The 24,224-nt window shown below is 44.2% G+C and overlaps 1 protein-coding gene across 2 annotated transcripts in view; it reads left to right on the plus strand.

Annotated features, from left to right (window-relative positions):
• The window catches only part of NTRK3 (neurotrophic receptor tyrosine kinase 3), an 850,080-nt gene that overhangs the window by 718,454 nt on the left and 107,402 nt on the right, over positions 1-24,224 (plus strand). For both annotated transcript variants that reach the window (XM_060755167.2, XM_067471458.1), the window contains exons 13-14: positions 11,698-11,828; positions 18,853-19,025. In XM_060755167.2, the coding sequence (XP_060611150.2) occupies positions 11,698-11,828; positions 18,853-19,025 (304 nt within the window). The remainder of the gene's footprint in view (positions 1-11,697; positions 11,829-18,852; positions 19,026-24,224) is intronic.

Below are 24,224 nucleotides of genomic sequence, written 5' to 3' on the forward strand. Positions count from 1 at the left end.
CCAGTATTAAAAAACTCAAAAATTACAACAGCAAAACAACAGAGGGGAAACAAACAGGCACATAAAATCACTCTCAACAAGAGATTCCCCCCAGGACCTTCCAAGCCATTGAATGCTAATCAAGGTGATCAGCTGAAACATTCCCACCTAGCTCCAGCAGACAAGAGTCCTTTGTCCCACCCTGGTCATTCCACAGATATATAAACCCATTTTTCCTACTTCCAACAGACCTCACTCCCTCTGAGGATGCTTGCCATAGATGCAGGCGAAACGTCAGGAGAAAAATTGCCTCCAGAACATGGCCATATAGCCCAGAAAAACCTACAACACCCAGCTTAAAGAGACTTACAGATGTCCAAGTTCTACTTTGTTTTCTTCCTTCCTTCCTTCCTTCCTTCCTTCCTTCCTTCCTTCCTTCCTCTTCCTCTTCCTCTTCATCATAAGCACAGGTTTTTATAAAAGGGATCCATCTGTGTTTTTTGCACCAACAGAGAACATGCTCTGATACGTCAAGAGGCTAAAGTCTGGACCAAAGTTGGGGAACCTTTGGCTTTCCAGATGTTTTGGTCTCCCATAAGCTCTTACCATTCTCCATACTTGCTGGCCTGGTGGAAGTCATGAAGTGAAAGCATCTGGAGAGACAAACAGACCCTAACCTTGGTCTACTCAAACTATATATACTGTAGTATTTTTCAGGTGGCAGCTTTGGTGACCACGTATTTGAATCCCTCTAATTTTCCTTTCATTCAGACAAAGCACACTGCTTGAAAATACAAAAATGGAAACATAACTTGGATTTAGAGGAGGGTGACTAAAATGACCAAGGGTCTGGAGAACAAGCCCTATGAGGAGCGGCTTAAAGAGCTAGGCATGTTTAGCCTGAAGAAGAGAAAGCTGAGAGGAGATATGATAGCTATGTATAAATACGTGAGAGGAAGTCACAGGGAGGAGGGAGCAAGCTTCCTTTCTGCTTCCCTGGAGACTAGGACGCAATGGAACAATGGCTTCAAACGACAAGAGAGGAGATTCCATCTGAACATGAGGAAGAACTTCCTGACTGTGAGAGCCGTTCAGCAGTGGAACTCTCTGCCTTCTCCGGAGGGAGTGTGGTGGAGGCTCCTTCTTTGGAAGCTTTGAAACAGAAGCTGGGTGGCCATCTGTCAGGGGTGATTTGAATGCAATATTCCTGCTTCTTGGCAGAATGGGGTTGGACTGGATGATGGCCAAGGAGGTCTCTTCCAACTCTAGGATTCTAGGATTCTATGTCAACCATCTGTACACATTTGCTCTTTTTGTTTTAACACAGGAGGGCATTCCGTTTCTGACCACCTTGATGTGGCCTCTCACCAACAACTTGCAGTTTACCCTGATGTAAATCTATTCTTTATCAGATCCGGGTTTAGCTTGTTTGTGTCAAATACAGGGCCATTTTCTAGACTGTTCCAAGTCATCTTAAAGCTGCACTAAGTGGTCAGTGTAGATGGAAACATAGGCTTTTCCCCCCATGGCTGAACAGGTATACAAACCATTGTTTCTCAGAGTCCTAGTCCAGCAGGTGAATATAGCACTGAACAAAACACGTAATTGTGCTGTCGCACGCTGGGCCTGTGCATCAGACTGTAGACAGGACATAAATTCCGTGTGCCAAACGAGATGCTGGGGCTGCCTCAGATTAAAGGCCTTTGGATTTCCTTAAAACAGAGTCTTTAGATTGCTTAAAGGTTCAACAAAGTTCTTTATTAAGGAAAACAAACAGGTACTTTAAAGCTTTTTTAACAGTCTATTGGCTCTTGCAATCTTGTCCACAGGGAACAGGCACTATCTTCTTAACTGTAACTAATGGGGAAATCCTTAACTTCTAATCTGGGCAGCCTGTCTTTGCCTCTGTTGGCGTGGAGCATCTGCACCCGGTACCAACTGCGCCTGGCTTCCGCGAGTGACCCTTACCAAGCAGAGCTTTGTAGACTTCCAGAGGGAAAAGTTCAGGTTTCGGTGATGGTTGACTGAAGTCCCTCAGCAAAGGAGCTGTAAGGCTGTATGATCCTCGACCAAGCTGTGGGCTGTATAACCCCGGCCAAGCTTTAAGCTATATATCTCCCCGGCCAAGCCGTAGAAGACGAAGCTTTCTACAGGAGCTCTTGGTATTATGTCCTGCATGGAAAGCTTCTCTGTGTGGACGGAACCAAAAAGGCTCCTATTCCCTCCAAAAACCCAAAAAGGGGGCGGGACTAGGGAACCTAACTATAATTGACAGGTGGCTTGCCCTGTGATTGCAGCCAAAAGAAGCCACCTATCTGCAGAGTCTCTGAAACTAACAAACATTCAATGCAAAGCAAACAAAATTGGAGCTCCTGGTACAGCTGTACCTGCACAGTAATTACAGGATGTATCAAACCCACACCTGTTGATAGACTCTAAGCTAGTTGGCATTGCCCCCCCCCCCCCGATGTGCGATGGGAAGTTGCTGCTAACTTTGAGAGAACATTGTGAAAGCCACCCACTATATGGCTATCAGCCTCCTCCCAGTAGACTTAAATCAAGGAAAAGTTTCATGAGAACCACCACTCCTCTTAATGTTCCTCCAGCAACAGCAAGAGTATCCCTCTGGGCAGCTGAACCAGGAAATCCCAACTGGATGGCTCCCCACGAGGGTCTTCCTCCAGGGGCAAACCATGAATGAGCAATGTGGAAATCTCTGAACAGACTCAGAAGTGGAGTGGGCAGATCAAAAGATAACTTGGCAAAATGGCACGACCTAGAAGAATCCTTCACCTTGTGCAACCGTGGAGCAGAACAAGCAACTCTTCATCTGTATGCTTGCCCTCAATGCCCTGCCTCATGCACAGAGGAAGAACTAAAACCACAGACAATGCAATCACTGTTGCTGTTTTTTGGTCAAAAATTATTTAGTCGCTTGTGCTCCCTCTCTTTTATCAGTTTTATGCTTATTTATGCAATGCTTTTGACATGAAATTAAAAAATACCACGTGTTGCATCATGCCATCTGTCCTTGTGCATATTAACATGGAAGTAATGTCTGTGTTTCAGTGGAATCTGTTTCAAAGTATGAATAGGATTATAGTCCATTCTATACTTATCTCCACTCACATAAAAAATCCCCTCAACCAAATAATTATTTGTCCTAGAGGCTCCATTTTATATGACAAATGAACTGTATTTGTATAGGTCAGTGTTTCTCAGCCTGGGGGTCGGGACCCCTGTAGGGGTCGCGTGGGGGTATCAGAGGGGTCGCCAAAGACCATTAGAAAACACAGTATTTTCTGTTGGTCGTGGGGGTTCTGTGTGGGAAGTTTGGCACAATTCTTTCATTGGTGGGGTTCAGAATGCTCTTGATTGTAGGAGAACTACAATCAGTGTTTGGGCATTTATTTATTTATTTATTTATTTATTTATTTATTTATTATTTACCTTACTTATATACCGCTGTTCTCAGCCCGAAGGCGACTCACAGCGGTTCACAACAAACAAGAACAGCAAGAATTCAATGCTAAGTATAAAAACAATTAACAGCCTACACATTACACAGTTAATAAACAATTACTACAAAAGCCATTCACTATCGTCTCATCATCAGAAACATGATCCAGATTCATCATCCATTGTTCCATTCCATTGTTTGTCAACCAAGCATTGCACTAATTCTTCGAACGCCTGCTCAAACAGCCAGGTCTTTAGTTTTTTTACGGAATGCCATTAGAGATGGTGCTAATCTAATGTCCGCAGGAAGGGCGTTCCACAGCCGAGGAGCCACCACCGAGAAGGCCCTATCTCTCGTCCCTGCCAGCCGTGCTTGCGAAGCAGGCGGGATCGAGAGCAGGGCCTCCCCGGAAGATCTCAAAGTCCTGGTGGGTTCACAGGCAGAGATGCGGTCGGATAGGTAGCTTGGGCATATGGAGTATCCGTGTCAAGTTTGGTCCAGATTCATCATTGTTTGAGTCCACAGTGCTCTCTGGATGTAGGTGAACTACAACTCCAAAAACTCAAGGTCAATGTCCACCAGACCCTCCCAGTATTTTCTCTTGGTCATGTGAATTCTGTGTGCCAAGTCTGATTCAATTCCATCATTGGTGGAGCTCAGAAGACTCTTTGATTGTAGGTGAACTATAAATCCCAGCAACTACAGCTCCCATATGTCAAGGTCTATTTTTTCCCAAACTCCACCAGTGTTCACATTTGGGCATATGGAGTATCCGTGTCAAGTTTGGTCCAGATCCATCATTGTTTGAGTCCACAGTGCTCTCTGGATGTAGGTGAACTACAACTCCAAAAACTCAAGGTCAATGTCCACCAGACCCTCCCAGTATTTTCTCTTGATCATGGGAATTCTGTGTGCCAAGTTTGATTCAATTCCATCATTGGTGGAGCTCAGAAGACTCTTTGATTTTGGGTGTACTATAAATCCCAGCAACTCCAACATTCCCAAATGACAAAATCAACCACCCCCATCCCACCAGTATTCAAATTTGAGCATATAAAGATACAGAATGGGTGACAATGCCTGGGTCGAGAGCAGTACGTGTGAAAAAGATCTTGGAGTCCTCGTGGACAACAAGTTAAACATGAGCCAACAATGTGATGTGGTGGCAAAAAAAGCCAATGGGATTTTGGCCTGCATCAATAGGAGCATAGTGTCTAGATCTAGGGAAGTAATGCTCCCCATGCTCTATTCTGCTTTGGTTAGACCACATCTGGAATATTGTGTCCAATTCTGGGCACCACAATTCAAGAGAGATATTGACAAGCTGGAATGTGTCCAGAGGAGGGCGACTAAAATGATCAAGGGTCTGGAGAACAAGCCCTATGAGGAGCGGCTTAGGGAACTGGGCATGTTTAGCCTGAAGAAGAGAAGGCTGAGAGGAGACATGATAGCCATGTATAAATATGTGAGAGGAAGCCACAGGGAGGAGGAGGGAGCATGCTTGTTTTCTGCTTCCTTGGAGACTAGGACGCAATGGAACAATGGCTTCAAACTACAAGAGAGGAGATTCCATCTGAACATGAGGAAGAACTTCCTGACTGTGAGAGCCGTTCAGCAGTGGAACTCTCTGCCCCGGAGTGTGGTGGAGGCTCCTTCTTTGGAAGCTTTTAAGCAGAGGCTGGATGGCCATCTGTCAGGGGTGATTTGAATGCAACATTCCTGCTTCTTGGCAGAATGGGGTTGGACTGGATGGCCCATGAGGTCTCTTCCAACTCTTTGATTCTATGATTCTATATCAGCTATTTGGGATTGAAAATACATCCTGCATATCAGATATTTACATTATGATTTATAACAGTAGGAAAATGACAGTTATGAAGTAGCAACAAAAATAATGTGATGGTTGGGGGTCACCACAACATGAGGGACTGGATTAAGGGGTCGCGGCATTAGGAAGGTTGAGAAACACTGGTATAGGTGATTCAGATATTGGGTGTCCTTGTATAGAACATTGGAAATAATAGGGCAAGATGAGAAAAATACATCAGCTGGTTTAGAAAATGCCTCAAATAGCAACATGTATTCTTCTTATTTCCTTTTCATGATAATTTGACCAAAAAGTGCACATCTTAATTGAGATCAGGGACCCAACTTGCAGAAAAGTCAAAGATTTAAGAACAGAATGCATTGTAATGGATCTCAGACAATTAAGCCTACTAATTGGAAAATTATGGGTTGGCATGTATGTTACCAAATCCATCACTGCTTGTTTACAAAGAGTGGTGTTGATAGTTTGCATAAATAATAGTTCTCGTTGCTAACGCAGCATCCTCTGAGAACATTTTTGACAGGTTTATTGAAATATTTAATGGGTGAAATTTTAAAAGTATATTCCTGATGTTAATCTCATTAGTGCAATTAAAGCAGTAAGTGTGACACGAGAACTACAATGTGACAGGAGTCTAAATGGGATATATTCAAGATATGTGTTACTGTAGCCCAGGCATGGACAAACTTCAGGCCCCCAGGTTATTTCTTTATTTATTGTGTCAGGCAACCGAACAGTTGTATTACATTTTTGACAGAACAAACAAACAAACATACAAAAGACACAGAGTTTGCAAGCTTGGTAGTGGATTAAATGTCCTTTGACCAGTATCTGGCCCCTTGGAGTGCCTCTGGTGTTGCCGCAAGAAGGTCCTCCCTTGTGCATCATGTGGCAGGGCTCAGGGTGCATTGCAGCAGGTGGTCAGTGGTTTGCTCTTCTCCACACTCGCATGTCGAGGATTCCACTTTGTGGCCCCATTTCTTAAGGTTGGCTCTGCATCTCGTGGTGCCAGAGCGCAGTCTGTTCAGTGCCTTCCAAGTCGCCCAGTCTTCTGTGTGCCCAGGGGGGAGTCTCTCATCGGGTATCAGCCATTGGTTGAGGTTCTGGGTTTGGGCCTGCCACTTTTGGACTCTCGCTTGCTGAGGTGTTCCAGCGAGTGTCTCTGTAGATCTGAGAAAACTATTTCTTTATTTAAGTTGTTGACATGCTGGCTGATACCCAAACAGGGGATGTCTCTGCCTTGGTCCTTTCACTATTGGGTGCCACTTCCCGGAGGATGTCAGGTGGTGCAATACCGGCTAAGCAGTGTCATCTCTGTAGTGGTGTAGGGCACAGACACCCCGTGATAATGTGGCATGTCTCATTAAGAGCCACATCCATTGTTTCAGCGTGGTGAGATGTGTTCCACACTGGGCATGCGTACTCAGCAGCAGAGTAGCAAAGCTCAAGGGCAGATGTCTTCACTGTGTCTGGTTGTGATCCCCAAGTTGTGCCAGTCAGCTTTCATATGATATTGTTTCTAGCACTGACCTTTTGCTTGATGTTCAGGCAGTGCTTCTTGTAGGTCAGAGCACTGTCCAGAGTGACTCCCAGGTACTTGGGTGCACTGCAATGCTCCAGTGGGATTCCTTCCCAGGTAATCCTCAGGTGTTTTGGACTTTAACTCCCACAATTCCGAACAGCCTCAGGCCCTTTCTTTTTCCCTCTCAGTTGCTTAAGCAGTTGAAGGAGAAAAGGAAAGGGTCTGAGGCTCCTAGGAACTGTTGAAGGCCAAAACACCTGGGGGCTCAAAGTTTGCCCATGCCTGTTGTAGCCAGACACGACTTCTCAAGGAACAGATGCAGGAGACCTACTAGTTTTAAATGTACAAAGGCATTTTTATGCATAAACAAAACCTGGGCATCCAGGCTCAGATCTGCATCTAGGAGTGTGACCCTCTTCTGCACAGGCTGGATCCATATTCCTTGATTCTTTCCAACCAGAAGCACCTCTTGTCTTGCTTGGATTAAGTTCCAATTTGTTCACCCGCCATCCAATCCATTATTGAAGCAGACACTTGTTTAGTACAAAAGCAATTTCCTTGGAATGGGGTGGAAAGGTTAAGTACAGTTGCATGTCATTGGCATACCCCATCGCTAGTCCTAATAATTAGGGTGTTCTCAGTAACATGTTCCCATTCCCAGATAGAAAAAACTGGCTAGTATCCAATGATACCATTCTTCCATAACAAATAAACTTGCACTCATGGACACCCATTTCCAAACTATGGATGACAGGGTACCCAGAGCAGTTACTAATCCTAGAATCATGGAGTTGGAAGTGACCTTGTGGGCCATCCAGTCCAACCCCATTCTGCCAAGAAGCAGGAATATTGCATTCAAAGCACCCCTGACAGATGGCCATCCAGCCTCTGTTTAAAAGCTTCCAATGAAGGAGCCTCCACCACACTCCGGGGCAGAGAGTTCCACTGCTGAACATAGAATCCTAGAATACTAGAGTTGGAAGAGACCTCATGGGCCATCCAGTCCAACCCCATTCTGCCAAGAAGCAGGAATATTGCATTCAAAGCACCCCCGACAGATGGCCATCCAGCCTCTGTTTAAAAGCTTCCAAAGAAGGAGCCTCCACCACACTCCAGGGCAGAGAGTTCCACTGCTGAACATAGAATCCTAGAATCCTAGAGTTGGAAGAGACCTCGTGGACCATCCAGTCCAACCCCATTCTGCCAAGAAGCAGGAATATTGCATTCAAAGCACCCCCGACAGATGGCCATCCAGCCTCTGTTTAAAGCTTCCAAAGAAGGAGCCTCCACCACACTCCAGGGCAGAGAGTTCCACTGCTGAACATAGTTGGAAGAGACCTCCTGGGCCATCATCCAGTCCAACCCCATTCTGCCAAGAAGCAGGAATATTGCATTCAAAGCACCCCTGACAGATGGCCATCCAGCCTCTGTTTAAAAGCTTCCAAGGAAGGAGCCTCCACCACACTCCGGGCAGAGAGTTCCACTGCTGAACGGCTCTCACAGTCAGGAAGTTCTTCCTCGTGTTCAGGTGGAATCTCCTCTCTTGTAGTTTGAAGCCATTCCTCCATTGCGTCCTAGTCTCCAGGGAAGCAGAAAACAAGCTTGCTCCCTCCTCCTCCCTGTGGCTTCCTCTCACATATTTATACATGGCTATCATGTCTCCTCTCAGCCTTCTCTTCTCTTCAGGCTAATGATCCAGCTGGTCAGATACTAGGCTTGTCCTTTCCAGGAACACTTTTCCCAGTTTCATGTCTCAGCTTTTGTTGGGGCCCTGATCCATTTTCAAGAACCCCCAAAAGTGAGAAGGTTGTTTTTGGTTCGGGATCCTGAAAATTGGACCATTATTGGAGGGGGGACTTCCCACCCACTGGCTCCCCTTCCCGGCATTCTTCTTACCTGTCACCTGCTGTTTCTCCTCTACAGTAAGAGGTGCTCAGCTCCAGGCGGGCTCCGGACCTGTCTGCATGCCCTGCCACACTCTATGAGAGTATGTGCGTGGCAAGGTGTGCAGGTAGGCCTGGAACATGCTTGCAGCTGAGCTTTGGGCCTGCCTGCACACTTTACCACACATGCCTTGCCACACTCTCTGAAAGTGGGTGTGTGGCGGGACCTGGAGACAGATGCGGAGTGCGCCTGCAGCTGAGCCTGCCTGCACTCCCCACCACACACACTCTCTCTTTCCAAAGCAAGGAGGCAATTTCAGCTCGACACAAAAGCAGGCTTTCGTGTCGAGCAGATTTTCGAGTGAGGATGGGGCTTCCCGTTTTGTGCTTATGAAGAAACTACAAGAGAGGAGATTCCATCTGAACACGAGGAAGAACTCCCTGACTGTGAGAGCCGTTCAGCAGTGGAACTCTCTGCCCCGGAGTGTGGTGGAGGCTCCTTCTTTGGAAGCTTTTAAGCAGAGGCTGGATGGCCATCTGTCAGGGGTGATTTGAATGCAATATTCCTGCTTCCTGGCAGAATGGGGTTGGACTGGATGATGGCCCAGGAGGTCTCCTCCAACTCTTTGATTCTATGAAATGGAAAACATGAAAGAAATGGTAGAAACGGTAAGAACAAATTTCACGTACATGTCTATCAGATAGACAAGAGCATGCCTAAGGAAACGTGTTCTTGCACACTTGCAAGAACTAGTGTGCTGCCAGTTGTACAAGCGGGTAACAGAATTCTGCTCGGCTACAGTTTTCCTCTGCTAATATTATGCTGGAATTAGGCCAGTGGGACAGTATCCTTGATAACAATCGATCAGATGTAAGGAAATCAATAGCCTAGCCACCATCAGTGGGTAGAGGTAGCTTGGTAAATTGTAATGCTCTGAAAGGCAATAGGACATAGTTACTAGGGCTGGGCGGTTTCGTTTCGTTAATTCGTAATTCGTTAAAAATTCGTTATTTTTTTGTTAACGAAGTGATAACGAACCATTCTGGAGTAGCTTAAAAACGAAACCAATTTTTCAATTCGTTTCGTAAATGCTTTGTATTTCGTTATGTATTCGTTTCGTTATTGGTTTGAGGTCGTTTCGTTATTATTTCCACATGTCTGGGGCAAGTTTTATAGTTGTTTTTTGTTTAATTAGTGAAAAAAATTATAATATCACACCAACAGTCAACAACAGAGGGAGAGGGAAGCTTCAGAAGTTTTTTTAGCGTATTGCGCGATCGCGGCCGCCATTAACGAATCGATTCGTTATTGTTTCGTTATTGTTTTGTAATTTTTTTACCATTTACGAAATTTCTTAAATATCGAACTTTTTTTAAGGAAAATTTCGGAATTCTTTTAAATATCGAAACGCAAAAAACCCCAAAAAACGAATCGATTTTAGAAACAAATTTTTCCGTTGTTACCCAGGCCTAATAGTTGCAAGGTAGGATGCCCCCTCCTGCTAAGAAACACTTGGCCCTGCCTCACCGTCAGAGCAACGGCATCATAAACCGCAATGAATGTGCAGAAACAGGACAAAACAGGACAGTTTAGTTCAGTGGTTCTCAACCTGGGGGTCGGGACCCATGAAGGGGTCGCGAGGGGGTGTCAGAGGGGTCGCCAAAGCCCATCATGGACAGTATTTTTCGTTGGTCATGGGAGTTCTGTGTGGGAAGTTTGGCCTAATTCTGTCATTGGTGGGCTTCAGAATGCTCTTTGGTAGTAAGTGAACTATAAATCCCAGCAACTACAACTCCCAAATGTCAAGGTCTATTTTCCCCGAACTTCACCAGTGTTCACATTTGGGCATATTGAATATTCATGCCAAGTTTGATCCAGATCCATCATTGTTTGAGTCCACAATGCTCTCTGGATGTAAGCGAACTACAACTCCAAAACTCAAGGTCAATGCCCACCACACCCTTCCAGTTTTTTCTGTTGGTCATGGGAGTTCTTTGTGCCAAATTTGGTTCAAGTCCATTGTTGGTGTAGTTCAGAATGCTCTTTGAATGTAGGTGAACTATAAATCCCAGCAACTACAACTCCCAAATGACAAAATCAATCCTCCCATCCCAACCCCACCAGTATTCAAATTTGGGCATATTGGGTATTTGTGCCAAATTTGGTCCAGTGAATGAGAATACATCCAGCATATCAGATATTTACATTATGATTCATAACAGGAGCAGAATTACAGTGACGAAGGAGCAACGAAAATAATTTAATGGTTGGGGGTCACCACAACATGAGGAACTGTATTAAGGGGTCGCGGCATTATTTATTTATTTTATTTATTTACAGTTCTTATATTCCGCCCTTCTCACCCCGCAGGGGACTCAGGGCGGATTACAGTCAACACATACATGGCAAACATTCAATGCCAGTTTGACAAACAACATTTAACAGACAAAGGCTATTTAACTTTTTTTTTCTGGCCGCCAGGGGAGCTGCTGCTTTTCATCGTCCATCAACGACACCGATGAAGTTCTGGCCTCATAAATTAGTTAAATTTAGCCTCCCCACACTTTTAAGGTGGTACCTAATTTTCCTACTTGAGAGATGCAACTGTCTTTCGGGTTGCAAAGGTCGACAACGGGCTACACAATGGCTGGACACCCACTCCAGCCCGGGCTGGCTTCGAACTCATGACCTTTTGGTCAGAGTGATCTTAATGCAGCTGACACTCAGCCAGCTGCGCCACAATCCCGGTGCTTTGAATACTGGGGGGGTTGGGATGGGAGGATTGATTTTGTCATTTGGGAGTTGTAGTTGCTGGGATTTATAGTTCACCTACATTAGGAACCTTGAGAACCACTGATTTACTTAATTACATAAAACTAATTATAAAAATGTTTATATAATATGACAATAACAATAACAATAACAATAACAACTTTATTTTTATGCCCCACAGCCTGTTTATTGGGGAGAAATTGTTGACTAGTTTTTCTTTGCCTTCCCGATCCCCTTCCCTCTTACCTGCAGACGTTCAACACATTAAAAGGAGAGATATCATTCTGAAGAGAGAGCTTGGCGAAGGCGCTTTCGGGAAGGTCTTCCTAGCCGAGTGCTACAACCTCAGCCCCACCAAGGACAAGATGCTCGTGGCTGTGAAGGTAAACATCCCAGTGACACCCAAGCTGAACTACAGAGTAGGCCTGGGTAACAACGGAAAAATTTGTTTCTAAAATCAATTTGTATTTGGGGTTTTTTTTGCGTTTCGTTATTTAAAATAATTACAAAATTTTCCTTTTAAAAAGTTCAATATTTACGAAATTTCGTAAATGGTAAAAAATTAACGAATCGATTTCCGAAACAATAACGAATCGATTCGTTAATGGCGGACGCGACCGCGAAATACGCTAAAAAACCTCCAAAAACTTCTGAAGCTTCCCTCTCCCTCTGTTCTTGACTGTTGGTGTGATATTATAATTTTTTTTTCACTAATTAAACCATAAAACTGGCCCAGACATGCGGAAATAATAACGAAACGACCTCAGAACAATAACGAAACGAATACAATATCGAAATACGAAGCATTTACAAAACGTTTTTGAAAATTCGGGTTTTTTAATAATTGCTCCAGAATGGTTCGTTATCGTTTTGTAATTGAAAAAATTAACGAATTATTAACGAATTATGAATTAACGAAACGAAACCGCCCAGGCCTACTACAGAGCTTTGATATTAGGCTTGGGCGGTTTCGTTCGTTAATTTCGTAATTCGTTATTAATTCGTATTTAAATTAGCTTACGATCCAATATTGAGCCATGCAGGAATAGTGTGAGGAGTAAATTAGATTCAAAACAATTTTTCAATTTATTTCGTAATTATTTCGTAATTATTTTGTAATTATTTCGTAATTATTTCGTAATTATTTCGTAATTATTTTGGCATGCCTGGTGCAAGTTTTATAGTTGTTGTTTGTTTTATCACACCAACAGTCAACAACAGAGAGAGAGGGAAGCTTCGGAAGTTCCTCCTGTCCCATTTGGAGGGTTTTTTAGCATATTGCGCAATCGCATCCGCCATTAACGAATCGATTCGTAATTATACGAAATTTCGTATATTTCGAAATTTTTAAAAGGAAAATTTCGGAATTATTAAAAAAAACGAAACGCAAGGGCCCCCTAAAAACAAAACGAGTTTAGAACCAAATTTTTCCGTGGTTACCCAAGCCTATTTGATATATCTGATCACAAAAAGAGGCTGTATCTGTGGCTGACTTTGAAAGCCATGGAGGTTGGTCCATTTGGGTAGATAGGGCATCCTGCCCCTCCAGTCCCAGTGAGAATTAGGCTCCATTGAACACAAGTTAGAGTTATCCACAACTATGGGATTCTGTGACCAGTCTTTTAACACAGACAGATTGCCGGTTACTGTTATTCCAAGCATGTTACACTACTTAAAATGTGATTTTTGAACATTTGGGAGATAATAATAATAACAACAACAACAACAACAATAATAATCTTTATTTATACCCCACTACCATCTCCCCAATGAGGACTCGGAGCAGCTGACATGAGGCCAAGCCCAAAAATACAGTATAACACAATAAAATGCAAAATGCAAAAACAAAACATTACATCAGAAAATAATTACAGAAGCAAAACATAACAATATAAATGTTGCTATGGTCTCATAGCTATATGAGACACACATGTCTCCTGATGCAGGATCTCAGCCTACTGCTTGTATGGCATAACAGCAACATAGAATCATAGAATCCTAGAATCAAAGAGTTGGAAGAGACCTCCTGGGCCATCATCCAGTCCAACCCCATTCTGCCAAGAAGCAGGAATATTGCATTCAAATCACCCCTGACAGATGGCCATCCAGCCTCTGTTTAAGAGCTTCCAAAGAAGGAGCCTCCACCACACTCCGGGGCAGAGAGTTCCACTGCTGAACGGCTCTCACAGTCAGGAAGTTCTTTCTAATCATATAATCCTAGAATCAAAGAGTTGGAAGAGACCGCATGGGCCATCCAGTCCAACCCCCTGCCAATAAGCAGGAATATTGCATTCAAAGCACCCCTGACAGATGGCCATCCAGCCTCTGTTTCAAAGCTTCCAAAGAAGGAGCCTCCACCACACTCCGGGGCAGAGAGTTCCACTGCTGAACGGCTCTCACAGTCAGGAAGTTCTTCCTCATGTTCAGATGGAATCTCCTCTCTTGTAGTTTGAAGCCATTGTCCCATTGCGTCCTAGTCTGCAAGGAAGCAGAAAACAAGCTTGCTCCCTCCTCCTCCCTGTGGCTTCCTCTCACATATTTATTATACATGGCTACCATATCTCCTGTTATATGATGTTATATGACTAGAAGGAACTGAGAGCTGGAGATGAAGATGGATGCCCTGCCGTCTTCCCACTGTATTGTCATCCATCTAAATATGTCTGGTTATGTTATCCCCTGGAGAAAACAATTAAAATAAAATTATGTGGTGCCCTGAATAGATGTGGGATAAAGGAATGACACAGAGATCCTTAGCTTGCCTTGTGTATAGTTGTTGTTGATTATTATTATAATGTTTTGAAAAGTTTCCCAACTATGAAACACAGTTCTTCCGTAGAGCACTTCATTCTCCAGTCAACTTGATATGGATGTATATTTTTTTCATAGCCTAACTCAATATAGCCAAATTTCCGAAAATATATGCAATAAGATGGATTTAATTTGAAAAGGTTCTTTCTAAATTCTTGAAGCTTGCTTGAGTTTCAGGATGGATTGACATACCATGCGTCAGCGGAAGAGGTGCCTAATCTTCTCTTTCTTATTCTTTGTCAATATAATCAAATCATAATGGCAGAGAATGTTTTTGTATTATTACTTTCTGTTGAATTACGATCCGGCATTTCAGTCCAAAGGGATCCTTGAGCAGAAGTACATAATATCCCAAATGTAATCAAACTTCTTTAACGCTGGAGGCAATGTCTGTTTATTCATGTATTATTTTACTTAAAGCATTTATATACTGCCTTATCTAGATTTCAGGGTGGTGTGCTATCAATTATCTCTCCACTGAATTTACAGTCAGCTCTTCCTATCCATGGGATTCAATTTAGCATGGATTAAAAATATTCAGGGAGAGAAAATCCCAAAAACAAAGCTTGGGTTTGCTGCATCCTGAGCATTGATGTGTGGGGATAATCTGCCATAGTCATCTGTTACTTCACAGATCCTTAGGCTTTCCAACCCTCCTTTGTTGGCCATTTTATAGAAAGGATGCCATCTTACTATACCATTTTATTTAATGGAGATTGAGCATCCACAGGGTTTGGTATCCATGGGGGATCCTTTGTTGTTGTTCATTCATTCAGTCGTCTCCGACTCTTCGTGACCTCATGGACCAGCCCACGCCAGAGCTCCCTGTCGGCCGTCACCACCCCCAGGGTCTCCTTCAAGGTCAGTCCAGTCCCTTCAAGGATGCCATCCATCCATCTTAATCTTGGTCGGCCCCTCTTCCTTTTGCCTTCCTCTTTCCCCAGCATCATTGCCTTCTCTAGGCTTTGCGGTCTCCTCATGATGTGGCATTCAAAGGACTTCAGCTTTGTCTCTAGTCTCCTTCCCTCCAGTGAGCTTTAGTTGGGCTTTCTTTCCTGGAGGATGGACTGGTTGGATCTTCTCGCAGTCCAAGGCACTCTCAGAACTTTCCTCCAGCACCACAGCTCAAAAGCATCTCTCTTCCTTGGCTCAGCCTTCCCGAAGGTCCAGCTCTCACATCCGTAGGTGACTACAGGGAAGACCATGGCTTGGACTAGGCAATGGATCTTGGTTGCCAGTCTGATGTCTCTGCTCTTGACTATTTTATCGAGATTGGTCATTGCTCTCCTCCCAAGAAGGAAGCGTCTTCTGATTTCCTGGCCACAGTCTGCATCTGCAGTCATCTTTGCACCTAGAAATACAAACCCTGTCACAGCCTCCACATTTTCTCCCTCTATTTCCCAGTTGTCAATCATTCTTGTTGCCATAATCTTCGGGTTTTTTTGATGTTTTGCTGCAACCCAGCTTTTGCGCTTTCTTCTTTCACCTTGGTTAGAAGGCTCCTCAGCTCCTCCTCGCTTTCGGCCATCAGAGTGGTGTCATCTGCATATCTGAGGTTGTGAATGTTTCTTCCAGCCATTTTCACCCCAGCTTTGCATTCCTCAAGCCCTGCACATCCTCGCATGATGTGTTCTGTATACATGTTAAAGAGGTTGGGTGAGAGGATGCAGCCTTGCCGGACGCCTTTCCCAATCTTGAACCAGTCTCCTGTTCCATGGTCAGTTCTTAACAACAACAATAACAATAATAATAATAGGTTCTTGTGGGTTTTTTCGGGCTATAGAGCCATGTTCTAGAGGCATTTCTCCTGACATTTCGCCTGCATCTATGGCAAGCATCCTCAGAGGTAGAGGTCTGTTGGAATTAGCACAATGGGTTTATATATCTGTGGAATGGCTGGGGTGGGGCAAGGAGCTCTTCCCTGCTGCAGTTAGGTGTGAATGTTCAGCTGATCACCTTCATTAGCATTTGAAGGCCTGCCTGCGCCTGGGAAAATCTGTTGCTGGGAGGTGTTAATCTGTGCCTGGTTTTTTCCTCTCTGTTGTTTAGCTGTTATAATTTTAGAGTTTTTTAATACTGGTAGCCAGATTTTGTTCATTTTCATGGTCTCTTCCTTTCTGTTGAAATTGTCCACATGCTTGTGGATTTCAATGGCTTCTCTGTGTAGTCTGACATGGTGGTTGTTGGTGTGGTCCAGCATTTCTGTGTTCTCAAATAATATGCTGTGTCCAGGCTGGTTCACCAGGTGCTCTGCTATGGCTGACTTCTCTGGTTGAAGGAGTCTGCAGTGCCTTTCATGTTCCTGGATTCTTGTTTGGGCGCTGCGTTTGGTGGTCCCTATGTAGACTTGTCCACAGCTGCATGGTACACAATGGTAGACTCCTGCAGAGGTGAGAGGATCCCTCTTGTCCTTTGCTGAACGTAGCATTGGTTGGATGTTCTTGGTGGGTCTGTAGATTGTTCGTATGTTGTGTTTCCTCCTCAGCTTCCCTCTGCAGTCAGTGGTTCCCTTGATGTCTGGCAGGAACACTTTCCCTCTGGGTGGATCTTCATCTTTACTCTCGTGGCTTGTTCTTGGTCTTTCAGCTCTTCTGATGCCTGAGGTGGAGTCTCCCTTGGCCTGGAGAGCCCAGTTGAGGGGGTTCAGTTCATCTTGGAGGAAGTGGGGTTCGCAGATTCTTTTTGCACGGTCTGCCAAGGCTTTAATGGGGCTTCTTTTTTGACTTGGGTGATGGTTGGAGTTTTTATGTAGATATCTATCTCTGTGTGTGGGTTTTCTGTAAACGGTGTGACCCAATTGTGGATCTGGTTTGCGGATGACTAGGACATCTAGAAAAGGCAGTCTTCCTTCCTTTTCTTCTTCCATGGTGAACTGGATGTTTGGGTGGATGCTGTTAAGATGGTCCAGGAACCTGTTGAGTTCTTCTTCTCCATGGCTCCAAATGGTGAAGGTGTCATCCACATATCTGAACCATATCGTGGGCTTTTTGGTTGCTGTCTCCAGGGCTTGTTCTTCAAAGTGTTCCATGTAGAAGTTAGCTATGACTGGGCTGAGACTGGGCTCTCCAGGCCAATGGATACTCCACCTCAGACATCAGAAGAGCTGCAAGACCAAGAACAAGCCACGAGAGTAAAGACGAAGATCCACCCAGAGGAAAAGTGTTCCTGCCATACATCAAGGGAACCACTGACCGCATAGGGAAGCTGATGAGGAAACACAACATACAAACAATCTACAAACCCACCAAGAAAATCCAACCAATGCTACGTTCAGCAAAGGACAAGAGGGATCCTCTCACCTCTGCAGGAGTCTACCATTGTATACCATGCAGCTGTGGACAAGTCTACATAGGGACCACCAAACGCAGCATTGCCCAGACACGCATCAAGGAACATGAAAGGCACTGCAGACTCCTTCAACCAGAGAAGTCAGCCATAGCAGAGCACCTGATGAACCAGCCTGGACACAGCATATTATTTGAGAACACAGAAATGCTGGACCACACCAACAACCACCATGTCAGACTACACAGAGAAGCCATTGAAATCCACAAGCATGTGGACAATTTCAACAGAAAGGAAGAGACCATGAAAATGAACAAAATCTGGCTACCAGTATTAAAAAACTCTAAAATTATAACAGCTAAACAACAGAGAGGAAAAAACCAGGCACAGATTAACACCTCCCAGCAACAGATTTTCCCAGGCGCAGGCAGGCCTTCAAATGCTAATGAAGGTGATCAGCTGAACATTCACACCTAACTGCAGCAGGGAAGAGCTCCTTGCCCCACCCCAGCCATTCCACAGATATATATAAACCCATTGTCCTAATTCCAACAGACCTCTACCTCTGAGGATGCTTGCCATAGATGCAGGCGAAACGTCAGGAGAAATGCCTCTAGAACATGGCTCTATAGTCCGAAAAAACCCACAAGAACCTAGTGATTCCAGCCATGAAAGCCTTCGACAATACAATAATAATAATACATTTTATTTATATTCCACCCTTCTCAATTACGGGACTCAGAGCGGATTACAGCGTTTACATACATAGGCAAACATTCAGTGCCTTTGCAATCATATACAATGAGACACACAAACACCAACCAAGGCAGAGGCTTCTCCTTTCCTTTCCAGCTTCAGGAGGTGGTGCTCATCTTTGGCTCTAGGGAGGTGATTTTCTCCTTTTTCAAGCCGAGGAGCATGCATTGTCACTTCCTGGTTGTGTGGCCAGCAAGATTGCTTGGAGCGTCTCTTTTCCTTTTACTGCCAAAGCAGTACTTATTTATCTACTCACAGTTCGAAAACATGCAAATGCGAGTAGATTAATAAGTACTGCTCTGGCAAGAAGGTAACGGCGCTCCATGCAGTCATGCCAGCCACATGACCTTGGAGGTTTCTAGCTCCTGCTGTTATCCCCAGCTTCTGTTAACCTAGTAGTTCGAAAACATGCAAATGTATCAGACAGAATGGGGTAAAAATCAAGCAACTACTGGTATCTTGCATTCCAGGCTTTGCATTTTGCTAGCTCATATATATGTGTGTGTGTCTATGTATATATATATGTGTGTATATATGCTTCTTTCTTTCTCTCAGGCTCTGAAGGACCCAACTTTAGCAGCTCGGAAGGATTTCCAGAGGGAAGCCGAACTGCTCACCAACCTGCAGCATGATCATATTGTGAAGTTCTATGGCGTCTGCGGTGACGGAGATCCTCTCATAATGGTCTTTGAATACATGAAACATGGCGACCTGAACAAGTTTTTGAGGTAAATCCCAAATCACTAGATTTTTTTATAATTATTTTTATCAATAATTAATAAAGTTAATATAGGTATGGTATTACATCTTCATTTCAGAATATCCATAATGCTACATAAGCAACATATGTCACCTATACCTACGTTTTGTCAAGCTAAGGCGCAACTTGACAGAAGCAAATGTGAGATATACCAGATACAGCTCTGTAAAATCATGGACTCTGGAGATGTCAGGTTACAAGGAAAATTCAGTTTACTAAGCACAGAGCAAAAGCACGTCCATCTTCAACGAGTGACACACAGGATAACACAGGAAAACCGAAAGTCAAAGCAGTTCTTTGCAGCTGTTAAGCTCTTCTGCTCCAAGCAGTTACCTCCCTAATTTTCTTTCAATGTCCTTGCAGACAGCCAATTCTCTCATACCAGAAGCGATTTGCAGTTTCTCAAGTCGCTCCTGACATGAAGTATCCCACAATTCTGCTTATCCATCTTAAGGCCTCTAAAGCACATACCTGCAAGCATTCACCTTGTGTCATTTGATATGCCTTCAGTCCACATTGAGCAGGCAGTGTAGATGTGCCCCCTAATAAGCAGCTGTGCTTAGTAAGCCAATCTAATAATTTATAAGCCTGTACCAGGAGCTCCAATTTTATTTATTTTGTATTGAGTGTTTGCTTGCAGTCCAGAGTTCCAGAGGTTCAGCAGAAAGGTGGCATCCTTTGGTTGCAGTCATAGGGCAAGTCACCTGTCCATCATCGTTAAGTTTTGGTTCCGCCCCTTGCTCAGGGGAATTGGGAAGGGAAGGAAGCCATTTTTAGTTAGTCCAGTAAGGAAAACTAATGTACAGGACGTGTGCAAGCTTCTCCTGTACAAAAGCTTCAACCCATAAGACTTTCCAGGGGAGAACAGTCTTAAGAGTCTCCAAAGATTTCCAGGGAAACAGCCCTAAAGACCAAAGAACTCCAGCTGGAGAAGATCTAAGCCTTTACTGGTAGGTCCACTCGGTGTTCGAGATGTAATTCGACCCGGTAGCGGAGCCCACATCAGTAAGGCTTAGATGACAGTCAGCCTGGGAGAAGTTAAAAAGGGGATTTTCCTTTAAAGTAAAGAATCAGTTATTGAAGACAGTTGCCTGTCCTTTGTGGGCAAGATCAGGAAGCCATCAGTTGCATAAAAGCCTGGAATCATTTGTTTAACTTTCTGAAGACAAGAGAAGTTTCTGTTTGATTGTTCATTAATAAAGGACATTGTTATACTTCACAAGCCATCTAAAGATCATTTGTGGTGGAAAACCTCTGAGAACTTCTCTTTGGAGGCCCATGGCTTCCCGCTGGGCTCAAGTCACACGTCCTGTTTAAAGGCAATTATTTATAGGCCCAGCGCGCGACAGAACAAAGCCAATTGAATAACTTGTACAAATAACTTGTAAGCCACTCTGAGTCTCCTTTGGGGTGATGGGGTGGCATATAAATGTCAAAAATAATTAAATCAATTTCATTCCACTTCAGTGTTTTGATCATTCAATGCTGCAGTGCAAGAAGGAACTCGATGATCTTTCCTGTAATGCTATATTGACCTCCTGGGATAATTGCTTTTTAAAAGATTTCATGATTTTTTTTAAAAATAAACATATTTTCAGTGTTCAGCATCTGTATCGGACTGGATGAGGGTGAACAAATTGAAATTGAATCCAGATAAGACAGAGGCACTCCTGGTCAGTCGAAGGGCCGAACAGGGCATAGGGTTACAGCCTGTGTTAGACGGGGTTACACTCCCCCTGAAGACGCAGGTTCGCAGCTTGGGTGTGATCCTGGACTCTTCGCTAAGCTTGGAACCCCAAGTTTCGCCGGTGTCCAGGGGAGCATTTGCACAACTCAAACTTGTGCGCCAGTTGCGCCCGTACCTTGGGAAGTCTGACTTGGCCACGGTAGTCCACGCTCTGGTTACATCCCGCATTGATTACTGCAACACGCTCTACGTGGGGTTGCCCTTGAAGACTGCCCGGAAGCTTCAGATGGTCCAGCGCTCGGCAGCCAGGTTGCTAACGGGAGCGGCACTCAGGGAGCACACCACTCCTCTGTTGAGCCAGCTCCACTGGCTGCCAATCTGCTACCGGGCACAATTCAAGGTGCTGGCTTTAGCCTATAAAGCCCTAAACGGTTCTGGCCCCACTTACCTCTCCGAACGCATCTCCACCTATGAACCGACCAGAACATTAAGATCGTCTGGGGAGGCCCTGCTCTCGGTCCCGCCTGCGTCACAGGCGCGCTTGGCAGGGACGAGAGACAGGGCCTTCTCAGTGGTGGCCCTTCGGCTATGGAATGCCTTACCGGCAGACATCAGACAGGCACCATCATTGCTGGCGTTTCGGAGAAAGGTCAAGACCTGGCTTTACGAACAAGCGTTTGGTTAACAGTGCAACTGAACATAGGAAGACGGTAAATGGAACATAGGAATGATACAAGGATTATGAGTTCGGATCTGATTTCATTGAGGCGCTATGTTTGTTTCATGTTGTTTGTTAATTGTTGTGGATCGGTGTTGTTGATCCTGTTGTTATATTTGTTGTGTTTTTAATTGCACTGACATTGTTATGATAATTTGTATCCTGTAAACCGCATTGAGTCGCCTTTTTGGGCTGAAAAATGCGGTATAGAAATAAAGCAAATAAATAAATAAATAAATATCCCTGTTGCCATTTTAACGTGAGGCTATAACTGCAGACACCAGCGCATCATTATCAGATACGAGTTGGTCGCATTTTCTAGAGCTATCACAACAGTGTGGAAGCTGATATACAATTGACATGTAACAAACCCATTTCCCTTGGTTTCAGTCCTGTTAATTCGGCATCCAGAGGACAAGACTGTTTGGGAAGCTTCCTGATGATCAGCCTGTCCTCTTATTAGCAGTACAAGCCTTTTGCATCCAACATGTAAATGGCCAGGTTTCAAATCAACCCTAGAGGTGATTGGAAGAGTCGGAGCTCATCGTGTAATCTCTTTAGATAGGCGTGTTTGGGGTTTCAGCAACTGAGAGATGAAATAAATCCCCCAAATCGTTCTGACATGGTCCCAAAAAGCCGAAAGCTTTGTTCCATTAGATTTAACAAAGGAACGTTGACATCTTCCCCTTCAGAGCCCAGGTCAAAGAGACCATCTGTTCCAATGAGTATTCCCTCCCTCTGTGTAACTGTCAAGCGCTAGAGCCCAGCATGGCTCAGAAGCCACAGGAAGGAGAAGGCATGAGAAGAAGAAGGAGGAGGTCTTTGCTGGAAGAAGCAAAGACCACCAGCATTGAAGCGATGGTCTGGTTGCCTCACCCAAAGCAGTTGCTCTACTCCGAACTCAAGAACGGAAAACGGAATGTTGGTGGGCAGGAAAAGAGATTGAAAGATGGGCTCAAAGCCAACCTTAAAAACTCTGGCATAGACACTGAGAACTGGGAAGCCCTTGCCCTTGAGTGCTCCAGCTGGAGGTCAGCTGTGACCAACAGTAGTGTATTTATTTTTATTTGTCGTGTCAGAACAACCAGTCAAATTATATTACATTTCTAACAGAAACAAAGCAAACAAGCAGATTACAGAATTTGTGAGTATGAGAGTTGATTAGATGTCCTTTGACCAGTATCTGGCCCCTTGGAGTGCCTCTGGTGTTGCTGCAAGAAGGTCCTCCCTTGTGCATGTGGCAGGGCTCAGGGTGCATTGCAGCAGGTGGTCAGTGGTTTGCTCCTCTCCACACTCGCATGTCTAGGATTCCACTTTGTAGCCCCATTTCTGAAGGTTGGCTCTGCATCTCGTGGTGCCAGAGCGCAGTCTGTTCAGTGCCTTCTAGGTCGCCCAGTCCTCTGTGTGCCCAGGGGGGAGTCTCTCATTGGGTATCAGCCATTGGTTGAGGTTCTGGGTTTGGGCCTGCCACTTTTGGACTCTCGCTTGCTGAGGTGTTCCAGTGAGTGTCTCTGTAGAAACAGTAGTGTAGAAGAGGCACGAATGGAGGGCGAAAGAGAGAAATGTGCCAAGAGGAAGGTGTATCAAGCCAACTCCGACTGGGACTGCCTTCCACCTGGAAACCAATGCCCTCACTGCAGGAGAACATGCAGGTCAAGAATAGGGCTCCACAGTCATCTATGCACCCAAGACCTGTTGATCTTCATTCCTGCCGGCACAGGGGTTTAACCCGCTCTGCCACCGGGGTCTCCAACAACAATAATAAATTGTCGAAGGCTTTCATGGCTGGAATCACTAGGTTCTTGTGGGTTTTTTTGGGCTATAGAGCCATGTTCTAGAGGCATTTCTCCTGACGTTTCGCCTGCATCTATGGCAAGCATCCTCAGAGGTAGTGTCTATGTCAGAGTTTTTAAGGTTGGCTTTGAGCCCATCTTTCAATCTCTTTTCCTGCCCACCAACATTCCATTTTCCGTTCTTGAGTTCGGAGTAGAGCTCACTACCTCTGAGGATGCTTGCCATAGATGCAGGCGAAACGTCAGGAGAAATGCCTCTAGAACATGGCTCTATAGCCCGAAAAAACCCACAAGAACCTAACAATAATAAAGTAAAATAATAAATGTAATAAAATAATAGAGTAAAATAACGTAAATGTAATAACAATAAACATAGTAAAATAATAAATGTAATAATAACAACAACAACATAAAATAATAAATAACTTTGACTTGAGTATAAGCTGAGTAGCTTTTTCAGCCTAAAAAGGGGCTTGAAAACTCGGCTTATACTCGATTATATATGGTAACTAGGCCTGGGTAACAACGGAAAAATTTGTTTCTAAAATCGATTCGTTTTTTGGGGGTTTTTGCGTTTCGTTATTTAAAATAATTACAAAATTTTCCTTTTAAAAAGTTCGATATTTACGAAATTTCGTAAATGTGAAAAAAATTGCAAAACATTAACGAATCGATTTCCGAAACAATAACGAATCGATTCGTTAATGGCGGACGCGACCGCGAAATACGCTAAAAAACCTCCAAAACCTTCTGAAGCTTCCCTCTCCCTCTGTTGTTGACTGTTGGTGTGATATTATAATTTTTTTTCACTAATTAAACAAAAAACAACCATAAAACTTGCCCCAGACATGCGGAAATAATAACGAAACGACCTCAAAACAATAACGAAACGAATACAATAACGAAATACGAAGCATTTACAAAACGTATTTAAAAATTCATTTTTTTAAAAAAAAAATTGCTCCAGAA

Source organism: Anolis sagrei, chromosome 9, assembly GCF_037176765.1.
Source record: "Anolis sagrei isolate rAnoSag1 chromosome 9, rAnoSag1.mat, whole genome shotgun sequence".
In the NCBI taxonomy this organism is placed as follows: Eukaryota; Metazoa; Chordata; class Lepidosauria; order Squamata; family Dactyloidae; genus Anolis; species Anolis sagrei.